This window comes from Myotis lucifugus, unplaced genomic scaffold (genome assembly GCF_000147115.1).
Source record: "Myotis lucifugus unplaced genomic scaffold, Myoluc2.0 scaffold_1, whole genome shotgun sequence".
Taxonomy (NCBI): Eukaryota; Metazoa; Chordata; class Mammalia; order Chiroptera; family Vespertilionidae; genus Myotis; species Myotis lucifugus.
The window spans coordinates 38,763,454-38,784,740 of record NW_005871049.1 but is presented as its reverse complement, the minus strand read 5'-3'; the positions used below and the strand labels follow the sequence as shown (position 1 = coordinate 38,784,740).

General features: G+C 48.3%; 1 protein-coding gene across 2 annotated transcripts in view; it reads right to left on the bottom strand.

The window, feature by feature from the left end:
- Nucleotides 1-7,480, bottom strand: part of SCARA5 (scavenger receptor class A member 5) — a 107,652-nt gene extending 100,172 nt beyond the window's left edge. Inside the window, exons 1-2 of one of the 2 annotated variants that reach the window (XM_014457021.2) lie at nucleotides 7,116-7,480; nucleotides 1,965-2,076 (exon numbers count right to left, since the gene is read on the bottom strand). In XM_014457021.2, coding sequence (XP_014312507.1) covers nucleotides 1,965-2,070 — 106 coding nt within the window. In that variant the 5' untranslated portion in view covers nucleotides 2,071-2,076; nucleotides 7,116-7,480. The remainder of the gene's footprint in view (nucleotides 1-1,964; nucleotides 2,077-7,115) is intronic. The other variant, XM_006081941.3, reaches the window with a different exon arrangement.
- Between the last annotated feature and the right edge of the window lie 13,807 nt (nucleotides 7,481-21,287).

The window sequence follows — 21,287 nt, the reverse complement described above, 5'->3', positions numbered from 1 at the left end:
GGCTAGGGTTACTGTTATTTTTTCAATCATCTGGTCCCAGTAATCTTTGTCTTTTAATTTGGGGTTCAGAAAAATGGAGAGTAAGATAAGGTACGAGGAAAAGGATATGATGGCCCAGTGGCACTTCCAACCCCAGGCCTCTGCTCACCCTGGGGTCTCCCACCCTGCCCTTCCCACACTGGCACCCAGGCTGGGCCTGGTGGTCCTTCACTCGCCACCACTGTGCTGGACCCCAGTTCTCTTGCTCAACCAGGCCTCCCTACTGATGGGCCATGGGAAGAGGGCTGGAGCAGGGATACGAAAACCAGCTTGGCCTTTGCTGAGGTGCGGGTGGGGACATGCCGAGCCTGGCCAGTAACCGAGTGGCCCAGGGTCCTTCCTCTCTTCCCAGGTGGCATTAACCTGACGGAAACACTGGCCTGGCTTAGAAAGTTGTGTTCAATCTTTAAGGCCTATTCCCGAAAGGCTTCTCCCTGCTTGACTTCAATAATCACACGTATTTTTGCCTACTTTATATGTTGGGTAATCATCCCCCTGCCAGTCTCTTCCACTGGGATCGTAAGCGCTCTGAGGGCAAGGATGGTTTAATTTCTCATGGGAGCATGCCTGGCACCTAACCGATAGCTTGACACATTGTGGGTTCTCAAATATGTTGGTTGGGATCCAGAGGAAGAGATGTAATGGTGGGCAGTTCACTAGGGCAGCATGAGGGGGTGTATTGGTCACAAGCCCAAATTTGCCTTGTCTTCTCTCCCGGCGGAGACTGTCCTCCATCGCTGCCTTTCTAAGCCACTCGGCTTCCCTTCCTACACTTAGCACCTTTGGGGAGAAAAGCAGGCTTGGAGCATGAAGGAGAGTCATTTCTATTTTGAGTGATTTCACCACAGAGGCGGCTAGCAGAGTGGAGCACAATGAACATGTGCTTGAAAAAAGGCCCGCATGACGGTTAATTTTCTGTTAACCTGATTGTGCCGTGACAGTGCCCAGGATAAACATCATTTCTGGGTGTGTCTTGGAAGGTGTTTCTGGATGCGATTAGCTTTTGAATTGGCGGGCTCAGTGAAGCAGATTGCTCTTCCTAATGTAGGTGGGCCTCATCCAATCAGTCGAGGACCTGAGTTAGAACAGAGGGTGGAGGTATTTGCTTTTTTGTTTTCTGCCTGACTGCTTGAGTTGGGACATCTCACCTCATGTTCTCCAGCCCTCAAACGGCTATTTATACCACTGGCTCCTCTGGTTCTCAGGCCTTCTGACTTGGACTGAATTACACCCCAGCTCTCCTGAGTCTGCAGCCTATAGACAGCAGACGGTGGGACTTCTCAGCCTCCATAGCCACGTGAGTCAGTTCCTCACATTATCTCACACCAGTTCTGTTTGTCCAGAGAACCTGACTAACACAGACTATCTCTAGTTCACCGACCATAAGTCTTTACAAGACTCTTCTGTGAGCTCCATTCTATTCATCTTTGATGTGGGGATGACACTCTCTACTCAATGCAAAGAGAAGTGTGTGCATTCATGCAGCAATTTATTCAAAGCACCTACTAAGTACTGAGCTCTGTGCTGGGTACCCAGGAGGCAGGCTTCTGGAAATGGATTGTTGGCTCCTAACCTGAGAGGGTCCAGGCTAATGGTTTCAGGTGTCTTTGTCTGGCCCCAGTCTCACTCACTCAGAGGAGAGAGGCGAAAGGAGTCAGGAGACCTCTACGACTGGTGAGCTGAATGATCCCTCATGCTTTTCTCAGCCTCCATAAGCTCATCTGTAAAACAGCTCCTCATCTGGCTGATCACAAAGAGTTGTTGAGATGTATGAATGAGAAGACACTTGGAAATGACCCTTCAAAGCATGAAGTTCAACACATGCAGTATGGGCAGGAGGTCACCTGCACCCTGGGGCAATGCCAAGGTTGGGTGTGGGGCTCAGGGCAGATCTCTCACCCCGAGACCGAGCCGCAGGCACTCACCATCCTCACACAGGTTCAGCTTGGACAGGCTCCTGCCATCGAAGGGCTCCTCGAAGATGGAGCCGGTGTCGCCCACAGTGTTCAGGTACATGGCTTTGTTCTCCATCCTGTCCTTCAGCAGCAGCAGGAGAGACAGCAAGAGACGAGGGGAGGAAGGGAGGAAGGGAGAGAGAGAATAAACTGTAGGTGGAAACAGAAGCGAGTGGGTAGAACAAGTGTCCTCCCTGTGGTCTGATCACTGGGCTGCTGTCCTCATCCACAGGTGACATCTACAGGCTGCTTAGGACTCTGATCCCCCCTCCCCGGTTCCCTCAGTGCTTCGAGGGCCAAGGCCCTTTGAGCCTTTCTGATAGTGGGTATCCGTCTTCTTTCTTTCAATAGCTCTCGGTGGGGCTAGCACCCTGAGCTGGGGCTGGCACCCTCCAGAGACCTCTGACTTCAGGGCTGAGAAGAGGCCGTAAATGAGCAGTTGCCAAACAACTGTCCTTCTGACAGCCAGAGGGATGGAGAGTGGATTCTGCTCTTGTCTTTTTAAGTAATGAGATGCCACATCTCCTGCATACCCATGTGTGCATGCAACACACAGGTATGCACACACTCACACAAAGGCATGCATGCACTTACACGCACACACACAAATGCATGCATGCACTTACATGCATATACACACACACACACATGCACGCACAATCAGGGTATTCCAAGAGCCATGCTGGGTAGGGCCTGGAGGAGCCAATTCTTCTGACTCCGATGGAGCAATTTCTGAGCCTCTGGAGCCCTGAGCATGTCAGAGACATGGGTTTCTACTCTGTGTTAAAAGGAGGGAAGCTAGACACAAAGGCAGGTATGGAGACCACCAGCCAACAGAGCTAAGACCAGAACTACTCCCAACCTGGCTGGGCTGGTGGTGAGAGGAGCTGGGTTTAGTGGGGCCACGGGATGCTGAGGAGCAGGTGGCCTCGGTGGGGCCCCCCAGACACAAGGACCTGGACAACCTTGCACCCAGGAAGGGCCCTGTCCTGCATGGCCTCCTGAGGCTGCATCACGGGGCCTTGTGGTCCTACCCCTGGTGTCCCAGGAACGTACCCGGAACTGGAGCAAGTGTTCTGCTGTTTGAAGTGAACCAGGCCCGGTTACACAAGTGTGTACAACACCACCCCATTTTGTAACATATACATGTCCTGCATGTGTGACAGGACAGACTGTATGTGAGACGTCCAGGTGTCCCAGGTGAGACCTGGTAGATCCAGGTGTGTTACAGGACTCTGGTGGGAATAGGGCCTCCTTTAGTTTGCTGGATTTCCTGCGTTTTCTATGATGCATTCTTTGTATAAGGAGAAAATCCATTTTCTCGAGCCAAATTACAAAGTATTTATTTACATAAAATACTTGATATTCTTTTCTCACATATATGCTCAATGATTTTATAAATGACTCTCTAGCTGTTCATTTAGCTTGACCTTCATTCTGATGTTCTTTGACTCTATGGATATTGAATCCAAATAAATCCACTTGTAAAAAGTGATTTCTTAGGATGATAAAGGCTCCTGGGAGGATGGGTGGGTGCCAGGCCCTGCGTGGAGCAAGCTCAGTTCTGAGGCCCAGAGTGCCAGCCAGGGGTCTACCACCAGGAAGGAGGTGACGGGGGCAGGGGGGTGTTTGGGGGGAGGCCACAGCAGGTGGCGGTGGGGGGACAGTGCCTGCTGATTGGAAGGAGCAGCCATCCAGTGAGTTCCCTTCGGAGGCAGGTGGGAAACATGGCCTCAGGACCGTTTCAGTAAACAGGGATAAAGAAGGAGGAGGCTGGCCGAACGGCTCCTTCTGGTAGAGCAAACGTAAATCTGTTTCATGACTTGACCTTTGCCTCCAGAGACCTCTGACTTCAGTGCCGAGAAGAGGCCACACATGAGCAATTGCCAAACAACTGCCCTTCGGACAGCCAGAGGGATGGACAGTGGATTCTGCTCTTGTCTTTTCAAGTAATGAGATGCAACACACATGTGCGCACACACAGACTCACACACATACATGCAAGTATGCACTCAGACCCATGCACTCACACACACACATGCACACGCATGCAAACAGGCACTTACACACATACACACATGCATACACACACATGCACGCACGATCAGGGTGCTCGCAGTCTCTGCAGGCCTTTCTCCTGTGGGAGAAGGGGCGGAGGGGAGCCCACATCTCTGCCACGGTCTTTATTCCCTGCACCAAGGGTTTCCCGGAGCTCCGAGACAGCTCCTGCCCCAGCTTCTCTGGGCTGCAGTTGTGTCCAGTTCGCTAGTCTCCCAATACCCTCCATCCATCCAAGTCCTCCACCCAGTAAGGGCCTCTAGGTGGGGCCCTGAACAGCTCCGCTGCTGCTAAGCTGCGGGGGACCCTCCCTAGTTTCAGAGCACTGTGTGCAGCACCCCTCCCTCTGCATCCCTGGGATCCGGGCGAGCAGCAAGCAGGAGGCCAGCGTCTTCTGCCGGTGGTAACCCTCCCCTGGCCAAAGGCAACGGCGCTTCTGCCCCGGGGCCGCAGGGAGCCAGAGCCGCCTGCCCGAGGGAGGCGCTGAGACGGGCGTGGGCCGGCGTAGCCCCATCTTCATTTCCACCCTCCGCTCTGGTGCTCAGCTGCAGGCCAGAGCTAGGATGCACTGCTTGTTACGGGGGATGTGTCCGTAGGGTGGCCCCATCTCTGCTCTCTCCGCACCCCTCAGCTGGTGGAGCAGGAGCCTGGGGAGCTGGGTGGGGAGACGGGCTGGCCGAGCAGGAGGCCAGATGTGAGTGAGATGAGATTGCAGATGCTCAGCCAGCTCTGCTAATGTTTGTTCCTTGGGAACGAAACCTACGCATGTTCTTTCAAACCAAGGTTTATTTTAGACCCTTCCGTCTTTGGTCTTATAGCCTTTGGGCCGAGTTTGTGCTCTCAGGCAAGGTACAGCGAACCGCCGAGTGTGTGATAATAGAGCGAAGCCCCTCACGTGTGCGTACATCCCACGCACTGCAGTCCTGTTTGCCATCCGGGGCCTCTCTGCCCTCCAGGAGCACTGTGAGGTGGTGTCAGTTTGTCTTTCCCATTTTAAAGATAAGCAGAGGCATAAAGAGGCAAGAACCAAGGGTGTCGGAGAGGGGTGAGGCGCCACACAAACGCTTCCCACCCAGGGCACTGGCTCAGCACCAGAGTGCTTTGTCCTGGAAGGGTGTAGCCACCCCTTTCGGCGACCACCTTTAGGGCCCAAGATGAGTAGTTAAGGGGGGCAGGTGGGGCTCTGGGGGCAAGGAGAGGCTCTGACAGCTGGAAGGGAGGGGACGAGGGCCATGGACACATGCGGGGTGTGGACGCCCAGGTGCCCTGCGGAGGAAGCCCACGGAGCCCGGACTTCCGTGTTTCCAGTCAGAGTGGGGCCTTGCTCCCCCACAGAGAAGAAACTTTACCTCTTAGAGCAGCGGTTCTCAACCCTCCTAATGCCGCGACCCTTTAATACAGTTCCTCATGTTGTGGTGACCCCCAACCATAAAATTATTTTCGTTGCTCCTTCACAACTATAATTTTGCTACTGTTATGAATCGTAATGTAAATATCTGATATGCAGGATGTATTTTCATTGTTACAAATTGAACATAATTAAAGCATAGTGATTCATCACAAAAACAATATGTAATTATATACGCGTTTTCCGATGGTCTCAGGCGACCCCTGTGAAAGGGTCGTTCGACCCCCAAAGGGGTCGCGACCCACAGGTTGAGAACCGCTGCCTTAGTGTGTCTTAATGGTGCATTTTAGAGCTGAGGCTCCCAGCCATCCACAGCCCCACCCCAGGCGCTCTGCAGGCCAGCAGGCACGGGGGCCTCTCCTGGCTCCCCTCCTATTACTCGGGGACTTGGCCCAATCAGCCGAGCTCGGGCAGCCCCAGGCCGACCTTTCTGTGATGGGGAGAAGCACATCTGCCAGCCACTCGGCATCGAGAGCTTCATGTGGGACATGAACGTGGAGGGGCTTTACGAGCAAGGGCGCACGGGAGGTCGGTGGCAGGGTCTGGTGAGAGCCCTCAGCCCCCAGCATCTTCTGACTCTGCCCAGCAGCCAGCTAGGAGGGCCTGCAGCTTCCTGAGGCCTCCCGGCCGCCTTGACAGTGTCAGGAACAATGCTGTGTGGGTGCCCCTTGCAAAAGGTGATCGTGAACGCAGGCCAGAGCTAAGATCCGGACCCCGGCTCTCAGGGTCCCTCTCCGGGCCGCAGGAGGACTCGATCAATTCTTCCTGCCGAGGGGGTGGCATGAGCCTTGCTTGTTGCTGCAAAGACGGCGTGTCTGGGATCCAGCGCCTCATGCTGCAGGGCGCACAGCTTTTCTTTGGATTCCTAGCCGTAACGTGGCCCTCTCTGGAGAGTGGATCCCTAAGTGGGTTTTAAACCCTCTCCTCCTCTAACTGTACTCAGTTAATCTCAATCACAGCCCAAAGCTGGAAAGGTGTAGATGTTTTATAAATAGGCTCTCCCTTCATATATATTCCACCACCGGGCATGCGTGCACAGACACAGACACACAGGCACATACACACACGCGCACATGCACAGACACACACAGGCACACACACATGCACAGACACACGTGCACATGCACACACACGTACAGACACACGTGTGCGCACATGCACAGACACACGCACAAACATGCACAGATGCACACGCACATGCACGCACATGCACAGACACACACATGCACAGGTGCACACACATGCACAGACACACGTGTGCGCGCACACATGCGCGCGCACACATGCACACACATGCACAGACACACACATGCACGCATGCGCACACACATGCACAGACACACGCGCACACACTCTGCACATGTAGGGAGACTGTCACCCATACCCTCTGCTCCCTGAATAGGCTCTGGAGCAGTGTCCCGCGCCTGGAATAGTTGTCCCTAAGGCAATAGCTTCCTCTGGCACCCAAATGCAGACTCACAGTCGCCAGTGCAGACAGCTGGACCAGGGCCCCGTGGATCTCCTCAGGCTGCCACTGGGGCCTTCCCACCTGGGGCTGGCCCCTCCATGCTCCACAGCCTGAGGATCCCTGAACACCGTGTCCTCCCGCTGCCAGGTACTGGGACAAAGTTAGGGTCAAAGTGATAAAGACTCACCTTAGGGCCTCCACGGAGGCTGCAGAGGCTGTCCCTTCAGTTCCTGGCACCCATGGTGGCTGGAGAGGTGGCTGCTCCCGCCGCACTGAGACCTAGGCAGCCCCTGGGAGCCTGTCCCCACAGCCAGCCAAATCCAGAACAAATCATAGAAAGAGGCTGTAGGGGTGCCCAGTGACTCGACTTGGGGGTCACTTTTCCAGGAGGATCAAGTTAGGAGGCAAGGCTCAGCTTAGTGCCCGAGTGGGGGCCTGGGGCTGGGCAGCCCGGTCTTGGTGCCTCGCCTCGTTCAGCCAGGGCAGCGTTCGGGAGGTGTCCGGTGGAGGCACCAGCAGCTCTGCTAGGTACTGACTGAGATGTGAACTGCAGCTGCTCTGGTGGCCAGTCTTTAAATGCGAAGTTTTTTGGAGCAGTTGTGGAGGCCCACCTTGGGGTCTGGAACACGTCCCCCCTCTGGTGGTCACTTTTGGCATTACAGCCTGCTCAGGGATGGCTGCTAGGTCCAGAGCAGCCAAGTCAGCCTTGGTCTTCATGTGCCTATTCCAAAGGCCCTGCTCAAAGTACTTTTTGGAAACAGTCTAGGGAAATGGCAGGTTGACCTGGCTTACAATCCATGCAAGGAAACCAGCCTTGTAAACTTATTTGTAGGACAGAATTGGCATTGTTTAACGCATTCCCCAAACTTAGCTTAAAATTACTTCATGTTTTCCTAAAGCCACATCCACCCCAAAGGACACAGATTGGCCACAGTGGGGACATTCCTAAGAGCACCCCATGATTCACAGAGTCAATCTCAACATAACTCAGCAATAAAGCCGGCATTTATGGAGAACTGACATTGCACAGGGGCGAGGGGGTGGGGGGTACGGGTGTAAGTAAGACGAACTCGCTGTCCTCAAGGATGAGAGGTGGGCTCAGGAAGAAATAACTATAACCCTAAGCAGGATTGATTACATTTAGAAAAGGAGATCTAACCGAAACATTAAGAGAGCAATAGCATTTCGATTGGGGTGGAGATGGGGGAAGGCATTAGGGAAATTCCAAAAATAGTCTGAGCAATGGCAGTACAGTCCACTTATGTGGACAGCCCCTCTCCCCACCCCCCACCCCCACTCCCCCAGGACAGAGCTCTGGAGGTGGCATTGATGAACAGGCTCCCGTTCATTGGTTAAAACTTCAGCCTCAATACTTGAGGGTCAGATCTCATGCATGAGAACAGTTTGCCAAGGCTCAGCTCTCTTCGCAGTACAGCTGCCAACCCACAGCTGGGTCAGAAATGCCTTCGTCACTTTCAGTGACTACGCCTCCTGACTGTCCTGGGAGGCAGCTCCAATATGAGGCCTGTATCACAGAGGAAAAAAGTAGTCATGATATAATCATGATAATAATAACAACAGTAATAGTAATAATAGAAGGAGGAGGAAAAAGAATAAGAAAAAGGAAAGAAGGGAAAAGAGGAAGAGAGGAGAAAACACTTTATAGTCTATGCCATGTGCTAGGCAATTCCAAGCGCTTTTCTCACATTAACTCATTTAAGCTTGACAACAAGCCTATGAGGTAGGTGCTACTATTATTCCAAGTTCACAAAGATGAGGGAACTAAGGAACTTGCCCAAGGCCAGGCAGCCTGAAGTGTACAGTTCAGTAGTGCTAAGGAGCTTCATGTTGTTGTGCAAACACCACCTCCATCCATCTCCAGAATTCTGTTCGTCTTGCAAATCTGGAACTCTCTACCCGTTAAACAACTGCCTATTCTCCCTGTGCCCCAGCCCCTGGAAACCACATCCTACGTTCTGTCTGAATCAATTGGATTGGTTAGATGCCTTGCTATGTTTTTATTTGTGGCCTGCTCTACAAAAAAAATATATTCTTTATAATCGCCTTTAGTATTTTTGTTAGTTTTTAACCTATTTCATATCCAATACAAATATTTCAAGAACATTTTTTAAATTTTTATTTATTTATTTATTTTAATTGTTTAAAGCTTTACATATGTCTCTTTTTTCCCCAATTGACCCCCCACACACACACACACACCAGTCATTCCCTCATTCCCACCCCGGGCAAGCCCCCCCCCCCCCCCGCCCCCCCAGTGTCTGTGTCCATTGGTTATGCTAATATGCATGCATACAAGTCCTTTGGTTGTTCTCTAACTCCCCACTTATCATTTGTCTCTGGATCTATTTTTGTTCATCAAATTATGTTGATCATTATATCCCACATATGAGTAAGATCATGTGATATTTATCTTTCTTTGACTGGCTTATTTTGCTTAGCATAATGCTCTCCAGTTCCATCCATGCTGTTGCAAATGGTAAAAGTTCCTTCTTTTTTACAGCAGCACAGTATTCCATTGTGTAGATGTACCACAGTTTTTTAATCCACTCATCTGCTGATGGGCACTTAGATTGTTTCCAAATCTTAGCTATTGTAAGAACATTTTTTATGCAGTGTTCACAGACGAGTGTTTATCTTTTTCTGTTGTTGGAATATCCTGCTGAAAAGTGTGTAATCTCTCAAAATCTTGAATTTGGATTTACTGTTTTAAAATGTAATTATTGTTTAATTATACCATGAACTTCATCAATTTGGGTCTTGTTCAGGAGATAGTTTTGGTAAAAATTATTGTGTGCACAAAATGATATAGGAATTTAACTTTTGTGGTTTTTATAAAATTTTGTTTAATCAATAGTATAAACGTTTTCTGATTTGCCATTGTTTATCTCAAAGCACTCATCTGATTTATTTTTGTTGCTGTTGCTAATACTCACCTGAGGATATTTTTTCCACTGATTTTTTTAGAGAGAGTGGGAGGGAGGGAAAGAGGGAGGAGAAGAGAGAGAGAGAAACATTGATGTGAGAGAGACACATTGATTGGCTGCCTTCTGCATGTACCCCAACTAGGGCTAGGGATCAAACCTGCAACCCAGCTAGGTGCTCTTGACCAGGAATCAAACCCACAATCCTTTGCTGTGAGGACCAACACTCTAACCACTGAGCACACTGGCCAGGGTGGCAACCATCTGATCTTAACTGAAATCCATCAACCACCTCCAGCCACTAGCCGCACTATCCTCTGCCAATAGGAGCTACATCTGAGGGAGAGTGGATGGGTCCAGGGAAAGGAGTTCCTCCGAATTGGAAAGCAGCCCAGGCCTCTAGGGTGATCTATGCCTGATCAGCTTTAAGTCATTCCTAGTGGTTTTTATTTCCTCCTCCATAAGTTTCTGTATCTTTTCCCCAAAATAATTAGGTGTGCTTTGTTTGTTAGGAAAAGTACAATAACATCTTCAAAAGATGATTCAGAAGTAGTTAGGGACAAAGCCTCAGACTTATACTATCAAATCCTGGACTTGAATCTGACCATTCTTAGTTATGTATCCTTGGGCAAATGACTACACATCTTGGTCTCAGTATTCTCATTGGACGTAAATATAATAACTGATATTCCAGGGCAGTTGTGAGAATTGAGTGGGAGAAGGCAGTGATTGTGAGCCCACTAGTTCCAGGAGATGTTCCTGGACTTTCTTGAAAAAGGGTTTTCTGGTCAAAACAAAAGATGTTCCTTAGCTGCAGGACTTATCAGAGCCTTTAAGATGCTACTGAGCTCTGTGAGTCTCCAAGAGAGGGATGAGTAGTAAGGCTTCTTCATTCTAAATTGAGCAGAGAACAGGGCTAGTGTTCCACAGGACACACTGACGGGAGTGATAAGCTAAGGTAGTAAACAGACTTGTTTACAATTTAAACAAAAACAAACTTTAGAAAACTGGAAGGCTGATTCCTGAGAGCTGAAAGATACCTCATAGTGATACCTCATGCTATTGTAGTGTGGTGGTTGTGGCAGAATGCACAGGAGAATGATCAGCCAGCACTCAGAGGGAGGAAAGTTTAACCTTTATTTCTCAGATCTGCTAGTCCAGCGGAATTCCGGACCCAAAGCCTGAACTGAACTCCTTGGGAGGCTCTGACCTATATATCTCCTCCTGTGGTTGGCCCCTGAGGGTCACCGCAGCTCCGCCCAAGTCAGCTGTGTGGGGCCCTGGGGTTAGGCTCTGCAGCTCCGCCCAAGTCAGTCAGAGTGGGGAAGTAAGACTACAGTGTTAACCAGATACTGAACTAGGTTGCAGCCCTCTCCCCGCCCCTCCCCCCATTTTCCTTTTCATGGTGAGGAGCCATTCATTCCGAGATGAAAATAAGGCAATCCCACCTGTCCCTTCCTGAGGGAGGGACCCTGTCCCAGTTGTCACTGTCTCCCCATCCTGCAGCATAGCCCCATGAAAGTCAGCTGGATACCTAGAGTATGGCCTTCACCTCCTTGCTCAAGGTCATTGGTTGCTCATTGCCATGGGATCACCCTCTCCGTCCTGCTTTCTTTCACCTTGACCCCCACCCTCCCTTCTGTCGGCGCTTACGCAGGTCTCTTCTTGCTGCTCTACACCCACACCTATCCACTGAGACTTTGCCCACTGCCTACCCTCCACCCCTACCTTCCCAGGCTTTCCAACACAGTTCACGCTTCAGGACCAGCCCAGCCCTGTCCCTCCCTGAAGCATTCTCCACTGACTGAGCCGCCTCTACTTTCGATGGCTAGAGTGCTCAGGGGCTGTCCACCTGCTCAGGTGCCTGAACAAAGTGCTTTAAGTTGCTCTGAGCTCACTGAGGTCAAGGTTCATGTGTTACATTCTTCTGTCCCTCCCTGCTCCACCTCCGAGCAGCTAGCCAGTGACAGGCCCAAAGCAGGTGGTACATCAACATTTTCTGATTGTTGACCTGGGCAGTAGGCTTCAGAGATGCCTGGTGGAGAGAAGACTGGATTCCAAGCTAGGACACCCAGCCTTGCCTCCCAGCTCCACCCTCCCAAGAGTTGTGGGTATGAGCAAGTCACCGAACCTCTTTGCATCTTCACTTCCTCTTCTATATAATGGGGTTACTACCACTTGGCCTTCCCATCTTAAGGGTTATTACAAGGGAAAGGAATGTTGAAAACTCAAAGCACTTTGCAAGTGTGAGCCATTGTTATTATTTGTCAGAGTTGACAGTCCCTGACAGATGGAGTATTAATCACAATGTGGTTCCTTCTCTACTGTCCAGCTGTTGACAGCTGGCACTGAGTCCGACACAGTGGGATCAGGAGCCTCCGCCTTGTGGAGTTCTCTGCTCTTCATCCATCATGGAATCTACCCAACCATCTGCTTCATCTCCATGTGCTCAACTCATTTTCATTCATTCCCAGAAGGCGTGGGAATGATGGATTACAGGAGACAGCCCAGGTTGTCTGACACTGGTCCAGGGTTGTAGGCAGTAAAGGTGATGATCCCCCTCCCCATCCTGTGCACAGGCCAGAGACCCCAAAGCAGGGCTTGCCCGCACCTTCTTCTATTGTCAAACTCAATGGCCCAGGGTACCTGAAATGGGTCACCTAGTGAGGGGCTCCAAGGGGATTGCTCTTGGAGCTGAGATGATATAAATTTTGTTTGGGAGTTGGATGATGAAGTAATTTTAGTGTGAGGAATTTGTAACTGGTAGCCAAGCAAGTCCACTCAAGTGAATCATAAGAAACTTCTCTAAACAGGGTGGGAATTTGAGCCAAAACTCCGAAGAGGAGATTTCATGGGATAAATGTAAAACACACAGCAATGTTGGGAAAACTCATTTGCCCACATACAAGATATAGGGTACTAGGATTTTCAGGGGCACATGAAAAACAAAACAACCTAAAATTTTAGATGACTTTGAGGTTGATGTAAGTCATCAAGAGTTGGGAGAAACGGCTACTTCAAAACGTAGGCTACATTGCCTGGCTGGCGTAGCTCAGTGGTTGAGCATTGATCTATGAGCCAGGAGGTCACGGTTCGATTCCTGATCAGGGTAGATGCCTGGGCTTCGGACTCAATCCCCAGTGTGGGGCATGTAGGAGGCAGCCAATCAATGGTTCTCTCTCATCATTGATGTTTCTATCTCTCTCTCTCTCTACCTTCCTCTCTGAAATCAATAAAAACCTTTTTTGAAAGATTAAGTTACAGCTTAGAGTGTTCCATGGGAATGAATGACTAGGGTGGTGAAGGGTCCAGAAAGTGATTAGCCCAGAGCAGAGATCACTCAAGGGGACATGATTTCTGTAGATACATCAAGGGCTGTCACGGGGAGCCGTGTTAGGTTATTTTTTAACTCTCTGAGAGCGGGCAACTTCCATTCAATAAATAGAAGCTCTTATTCCCAGTTGAGCTGTCGGGATCCGAGTGTCCTGGCTGATGGCTCGATATTCCCCACATTCATTGTTTAATCAGAGCCTGGAATATGTGTGCTGGGCAGAGGTATGCAGAGGTGTCTCCTGCATCAGGTGACTGGTTGGACACAATGACCTCTGATATCTCCTGCAAGTCTAAGAGAGCCTTTACATCAGAAATTTCTCCACCTTGATAAAAAAAAAAATAGCTTACAACTGATTGCACTGCCTAGAATGTTTTGGCTGGGGGGAAAGAAAGAACATTCCATGCATGCTTTTAATATTAAGAATGAAGAACTGGAAACATTATATTCAATAAATAAGTAATAGCAATAATAAAGCTATTTCGGCTACATACAATGCCAGGAAGAGAGAAAAGAAGAAATAAGGGGAAAGGGTGAAGAGAAATTGAGAAAGAATTATGGAGATAAAATAGAAGACAATAAATGAAAAAAGAGAGGGAGAAGAAAAGAGGAGGGAGAGAAGAGGAAGAGGAAGGGAAAGAATGAAGGAATCAGAGAATATAAAGTGATATAATATTTTTATTTTTCTTCCTGAAGCATTGGATACATATCATGGCTAGTGCAGACTGTAGATTTTCTCTTTAAATTTAGATTTTTGTTTATCAAAGATATGCATATATTTTAATAATCTTTAAAAAGAATCATATAGTTCTACAAAGCTTGTTATGAAAGCAACAACTTCCTAATCTCTCGTACCCATATCCTAATTCCCATAGGCACTCATTTTCAATATTTTAACAGTGACTTTTTATATTTATGTCCACATTTCTAAGTAATACGGTTATGTTGCTACTTCTTGATTTTTTTCTTTTGTTTTATGCATTACCCATTCCAACTATGGAGAAAAGAATTAACTTTATCTCCCACTTCATACACATTCCTCCCCTAATCCTCCTCGTACAGCTGTATCGTGCTTTTGCTTTGATCATTTTTCAGTTTGATTTATCATGACTATATAAATACTCTTCACAGCCAAGCATGCAGTATGTTTTCTTCTACAACATTTTGTTTTCCCTAGAGTTATAACTGGTTTTGTTTTCTTTTGTTGTTGTTTGTGTAGTTTTTTTCTTTATCGCTAATTCTTTTCCAATATTCCCACCCCCGGCACCATTTGCATCCATCCCCTCTTGATATAGTCAAATACAACACATATTCTATCAATTTCTACTTCTGTAGACATCTCCCCCAGATTTTCTGATTTGCTTCATACTGGGTCAGTTGCTCTCTACATCTATTTCATGCAAATGGTGTAGAGATTTTTCTTCTTCACCTTAATCCTGTCTTGGGCAGGAGCCTCTGCTTTCTGACTATCCTGCCTTTCTCTTTCTTAGCTCTCTTCCCTGTTTGGGTGAAGCACATTAATGGTGGAAGGCATTTATAAAGACCTTACATGTCTTGAAATGTCTTTACTTTTACCTTCATCCTTAACTGATAGTTTGAGATGTTTCCCCTCCAAACTGTGAAGGCATTCTACCAGTGCCCCTAGTTTCCATGTGATGAAGTCCCAAACCATTCTTATTTCTGACCTTTATATGGGACCGTCTTCTTGTCTTCTCTAGAACTGTTTGAATTGTTCTCTGTACCCACTGTTTCAAATTTTACAAAGATGAGTGTTGGTGTGAGTCAGTTTTTACGCATTATCCTAGGCCAGCGGTTCTCAACCTGTGGGTCACATATATTACATATTGTTTTTGTGATTAATCACTATGCTTTAATTATGTTCAATTTTTAACAATGAAAATACATCCTGCATATCAGATATTTACATTACGATTCATAACAGTAGCAAAATTACAGTTGTGAAGTAGCAATGAAAATAATTTTATGGTTGGGGGTCACCACAACATGAGGAACTGTATGAAAGGGTCGCGGCATTAGGAAGGTTGAGAACCACTGTCCTAGGCACTCAGAAGAACCTTCAATCTGGACTCTCAGGTTCTATAATTCTGGGAAACTTCCTTACATTATTTCCTTCTCTTTCTCCCCTCTCTTTTCTTTTATCCAAAAACTTGTTATTCAGATGTTGGACTTCCCAGACAAATTCTCTAACTTTTCTAGCTTTTCTTTCCCAGCTTCTATCTTCTCAATTTTTTTTTTGTCCTACTTTTGGAGACTTTTCCTTGAATTTATCTTTCATACACTATTTTTAATTTTTAAAAAATGTCTGCTACTATTTTTTTTTAATTTCCAGGACTTCCTTATTCTGTGAAAAAATTTGCAGGATAGCACTTTCTTGTCTCGTGGATGCAATATCTTCACATACCTTCCTAAAGTTACTAATAATGTTTTTTAAAATATATTTTTATTGATTTCAGAGAAGAAGGGAGAGGGAGAGAGAGAGAGAAACATCAATGATGAGAGAGAAACATTGATCGGCTGCCTTCTGCACAACCCCTACTGGGGATTGAACCTGGAACCCGGATATGGGCCCTTGACCAGAATTGAACCTGGGACCCTTCAGTCCGCAGGCTGATGCTCTACTGGCTAGCGCTACTACTAATATTCTAAAGATATTTTCTTCTCCCTGTAATTGTGTCTTTTTCCTCTAAGTTTCTGATAGTCTATTTGTTTTGGTCTTTGTTTTTTATGGTAGAGAATTGTCTCTATAGTCTTGGTTATCTCTTCATGTTTAAAAGTGGAGGACTTGCCCTAACCAGTTTGGCTCAGTGGATAGAGAGTCAGCCTGCGGACTCAAGGGTCCCAGGTTCGAGTCTGGTCAAGGGCATGTACCTCGGTTGCGGGCACATCCCCAGTAGGGAGTGTGCAGGAGGCAGCTGATCGATGTTTCTCTCTCACCGATGTTTCTAATTCTCTATCCCTCTCCCTTCCTCTCTGTAAAAAAATCAATAAAATATATTTTTTAAAAAGAGTGGAGGACTAAAAAGCGATCTCAAAGCTCTGGGACATGGATGAGTCGTCAGCTCAGCTTCACTGGGTGGGGTTATCTGGATGGGTTGTTTTATTAGGGAACTCTGGGGTTTGTCTCTAAGATTTTTTTCTCGTTGTTGTATCATCTTCAGCCTTCTGTGTGGAGAGTCGAAGACAGACTGCCAGTGTTCTGGGAGCTGAAGGGGGAAAGGGTGCCGGAAAGCGCTGTAGGTTGTCTGTCTCCTTCTCTGGACTGAGTACGTGCAGCCATGTCCCCAGCACACACTGGCTCTCTGCCACAAACATGCCACCGTGTGCCTCACTGTGCAGACCGTGTCCACCGGGAATTTCGCACATGTAAGAAACAGGCTCATGAATCTCATTGTCTTTCTCTGGAAACTCTCCGAGGCCCTTGGATGAGTAGAGGGAAGCTGCTGAGGGCCCAGACTGAAGGCAAATGGCCAGATCGCAGCCGGAGGTAGAGACTGAGCCAGGAAAACTACTCATGAGCAACAGCAGCCATTCTGCTGTTGGAGTCTCCAGGTCCCCATGTGTCATGTCAAAGATGAAGCCAGCGTGCCAGTAGGTACCATATCTATGTGGGCATAGTCACGTCCCTTGCTGCCCACTGCCACAGCAGATGGACAGGGAAAGCTCTTCCCCCTCATCTCCCCGCCTCCCCCTCCTCGGGGCCTGAAGTCCCAGCAGGTGCATCCTGAACCAGAGACTCTTCAAGATTCTGATGCTCTCTGACTGTGGGTTTGATCGAAGGGTCCCTCCTTTAGAAGCCATCACCCCAGGGAGCAAGGTCTGTTTTCTTGCCTTCTCCTTCGAGGGGTCCCCTCTCCAGCCTCCTCCCCTGAGATTGGGCACACACTGAGCCTGTTCCACCGCCCAACTGGTCTTCAGGCCGGGTGGCATATCTCCAGAGGCCACAGGCACTTTGCCGAGGGGTGAAAGCCCAAGCATCCAGGTGCCGACATGCCAAGCCCACACCCTCGGCCTCTCTGAGGCCTGGCAGCTTCCCGGGCTCCTCTGGTGTTGACATTCCAGGATTCAGTTTAGCACATTCAAGCATGCAGTCTCGTATGACTAGCACAGCTTGGCCCACATTCAAACCCCGCGCAGTCACTCCCAAGCGTTCCCTTCCAGGCACCAGGCCCTCTTGTGCCTCATCTTTTCTGATGGAAGGGGGGAGGGTACTTCTGTGGGAGCCAGGGGACCTGCCATTGGTGGGCTGTTGGAAGGAGATTGATCCCTCAAGCAAACAGCAATTCTCTTAAAATTGCCAATGCGCTCTACATGGGAAGGAACTTTTGCAGGAACTCAACGTAGATAGAGGAATAGACGTAGATAGAAAGGCGTGCCTGGTACCCCCAGGGCTGCTCCATTGTACAAATCCAGGGGGTGCCATTCGCATGGTATTTGCTGGGAGTTGCACCCTGGGAGCTGCATTGCCCTGACACCAGCTGGTTCCTTCCTATGTTGTCATCCAGTCTCTGTGTCATTTGGGACACAGTGCTCTACCCCTCCGACAAACTTCAGGTTAGCCTCGTAGAATGTGAGAGCTGGAAGGGACCTTTGAGTACAGTGACAGCATTATTAACCTCATTTTGGAGATGAGAAGGCGGTGGCCCAAAGAGCTGAAGTCACGGTGCAGGCGTCCCAGGCTGAAGGGGCAGGACCTGTAGCCAGAGTCTCGATTTATCTTTACTTCTGCTCCCCAGAGAAGGGTCCACGGATGCAAGGGCAGCATCTCCAGCCCCGACCCCAGCCCTGCTGAATCAGAACCTGCCTTTCAGCAAGACTGTCTGGTGACTGGCACGTGCACACGAAACTTCCCAGCACTGGCCTTCACCACAGCCAAAAAGAAACAATGGAGGCCTCTGAAGGTGCCCTTGTTTGCAGAATAACCGAGACTCCCTCCACTCTGAAAGGAAAAGGATTGATGATGCTGTAAGGGCGGGAGGGGCAGTGCGGAGATGTGTGCATTTTCAGAATCTAGTCACTGGAGAAGCTCACCTCTCCAGGTAGATGGCCTTGGGGGAGACATCTATTATCAAAATAATAAGCACCGAATAGTCTAGTAAAAGAGTCTCAGGTGTAAAGAAATACATGCCCAAATACAACCCTTCATTGTCATCAATTACTGCTACCCACGGTTGGCGTGCCCATCTGGGCGTGAGCAGGAATGTTGAACTTGCCCTCGATTCTTTCTCTGACACAGGTAGATCCGTAGTTCCCACAATTCTACCAGGTTTTCTTCTCTTTTAAATATATGTTTATTGATTTCAGAGAGGAAGGGAGGCGGAGAGATAGAAACATCAATGATGAGGGAGAATCATTGACTGGCTGCCTCCTGCATGCCCCACACTGGGATCAAGCCTGCAACCCAGGCATGTGCCCTGACCAGGAATCGAATCATGACCTCCTGTTTCATAAATTGATGCTCAACCGCTGAACCATGCCGGTGAGGTCTACCAGGTTTTCAAAAACTTCTTTCTCCTACAGCTTTTGATTTGAGAGAGGTGGGGGAAGGAGAGAGGGAGAGAGAATATGAGAATCAATTGCCTTGGACTTTGTCTCCCAGGCAGTAGTCATCAGCTTTCCTCCTACCAGCTATGCACAGCTTTTTTTGTCTTCTAGCTCGAGGCAAAAGCTGCCTTTTCCTCCACATGATACCAAAAGACAAACATCCTGGTCACATAATTGGCCCCCTTTCCAGCAGCAATATCCCATATGTTTCTTCCAAGGAGGAAATAGCTGAAAGGACTTTTCTATAAACTATGCAGCAAGATTTGAAAATATTTGGAGCGGTTTTTATCTTGGAGGGTATCTAGAACACGGTCTTATCCAGATTTCATGGATCATCATCAATTTTCTCTTTGTCCCTAATCAGATTAAACTGTGCGGTTGGGAAGAGGGGCGGGAGGCAATTGGATTATGACATAACTTAGACTGAAGACAAACTGGTGCAAATTCATACTGTCTGGGTAATTCCTCTGGAATGGGGAGAAACGTGAAAGAAACGCACGAACCGCAGGTCAGTGGGTTGCACTGACTGCGCGTGGGATGATGCTTCCAGAGAAAGTGAGTGGTCTCTTCTCAATCGTCCCTGTGACGTGGCGATGCTGATGTCGCTGTATTTTGATAATGACGCCTCATTTATCCGGCGGCGGCAGGGAATGCAGTGCTTCGCAGACAACACGTTCCCTTTTGTCATTAACACACTCAAGTGTGTGTGTTTTTAATCTTTATTGTTGGAAGTATTACATAGGTCCCCTTTCTCCCCCATTGACCTCTTCTAGCCCATCTCCGCCCCTGGCCTTCACCACCTTATTCTCTGTGTCCATGGGTTATGCATATATGCATACGAGTTCTTTGGTTAATTTCTTCCCACCCACCTACCCAACTCCCCCTTCCCTCTGAGACACACAAGTTTTTATTTTTGCAAGTTGCGCGGTGTGCCAGCTAAAATGATCATTTCTCTGCTTTCTTAAGTAGAACTAATTGGCTAAAATGTTATCGTTTTAATGGATTAGAGCCACCATTTACGGCGATTGTCAGTAACTGTGGAGGGATTCACCTGAACCCAGTCTCTGATGGAGTTCCCTGCCTAACTCTAGCCAGTCCTCACTTCCCTGGAAGATGGCTCCGTTGTGAGTAGAAGCCGTGTTGGCGTCCGTGGGAACACTGCACGAGGCTCTTGCTCACGGACGTTAACCTCCTGCAAAGCCTCCCGTGTGCCCCTTGATTCTGCGCTGGGCGTTCGAGCATCTCCTTCCCTTCTGGCATCAGTCCGCCCTGCTCTCCTGAATCCATGTTAGCGTCAGCCTGCGCCTCTTCCCAGGGCTCAGACTCTACCCCAGCTCCTTCCCCATTTGTTCTGCTCTGCAGCACTGGGGCCCGCCCGACAGACAGCTCTGGGTTACATTCTTCAGGCAGTTAACAAACAGCCCCCCTGCCAGCGCCAGCTCTTAGGAACCTTCTCTGCTTTGGCTGGAGTTAGTGCCACGGCTCCTGATAGCAACAGGGTAATTTCATTTGAGCAAAACAAAGATTTGGAGGAGAGAGCCATAAACCCAACAGGATGGTCGTCCACAGCCCTCATTTGGCCTCTGGGTTATCTAGAAGTGTGTTGCTTACTTTCCAACTATTTGGAGATTTCCCAGATTTCTTTCTGTTATTGATTTCTAATTTAATTTCATGGTGGTCAGAGAATAGACGCTGTACGATTTCAGCACTTGTACGATGATGAAGACTTGTTTTGTGGCTCAGGATATGGTCTGCCTCGGTAAATGTTCCAAGTACACTAGAGATGGATTTGTACGCTGATGCTCTGCTGAGCGTTCTATCAATATTAGTTTACAAAGTTGGTTGGCATGTTGTTCCAGTCTTCTATGCCCTTTCTGAGTTTCTCTACTTGTCCTATCAATTATCGAGAAGGGGTGTTGAAGTTTCCAAGTATAAATATGGAATTGGCTATTTCTCCTTTCAGTTCTATCAGCTTTTGCTTTGTGAATTTTGTGAAACTTTTTTTTATTAGTAGCATAACTAGGATTGTTGTGTCCTCTTGATGAATTAACTGCTCGATCCATGCAATGACTCTCTTTATCTCTGGAAATATTCCTTGCTCTGAACTTTGTCTGTTAATACAGCAACTCTGGCTTTCTTTAGATTAGAGTTGACAAGTATATGTTTTCCATGCTTTCACTTCAAACCTACTGTGACTTTACTGTATAATTAAGGCAAATTTCTTTACAGACTCATAGATACAGATAACAAAGTTATGGTCACCAGATGGAGGAGGTCTAGGGGGGAGGGATGAAAAGGGGAAAGGATAAAAAAAAATTGGCTGTTACAAAAAAAATAGTCACAGGGATGTAAAGTATCTCAAGGACAAGCATTTGTATGATTGCGTTGTGCGTTCCACTTGACATTTCTTTCCCCACAACATTATTTTCACTGGAAATAACTATTGGCAGGCAAACTATGGTTAATCACACTGGGTTGGAACCTCTGAAGCCCCTAAGGCCCTGAAAGCGCCGGGCAGCTGTGA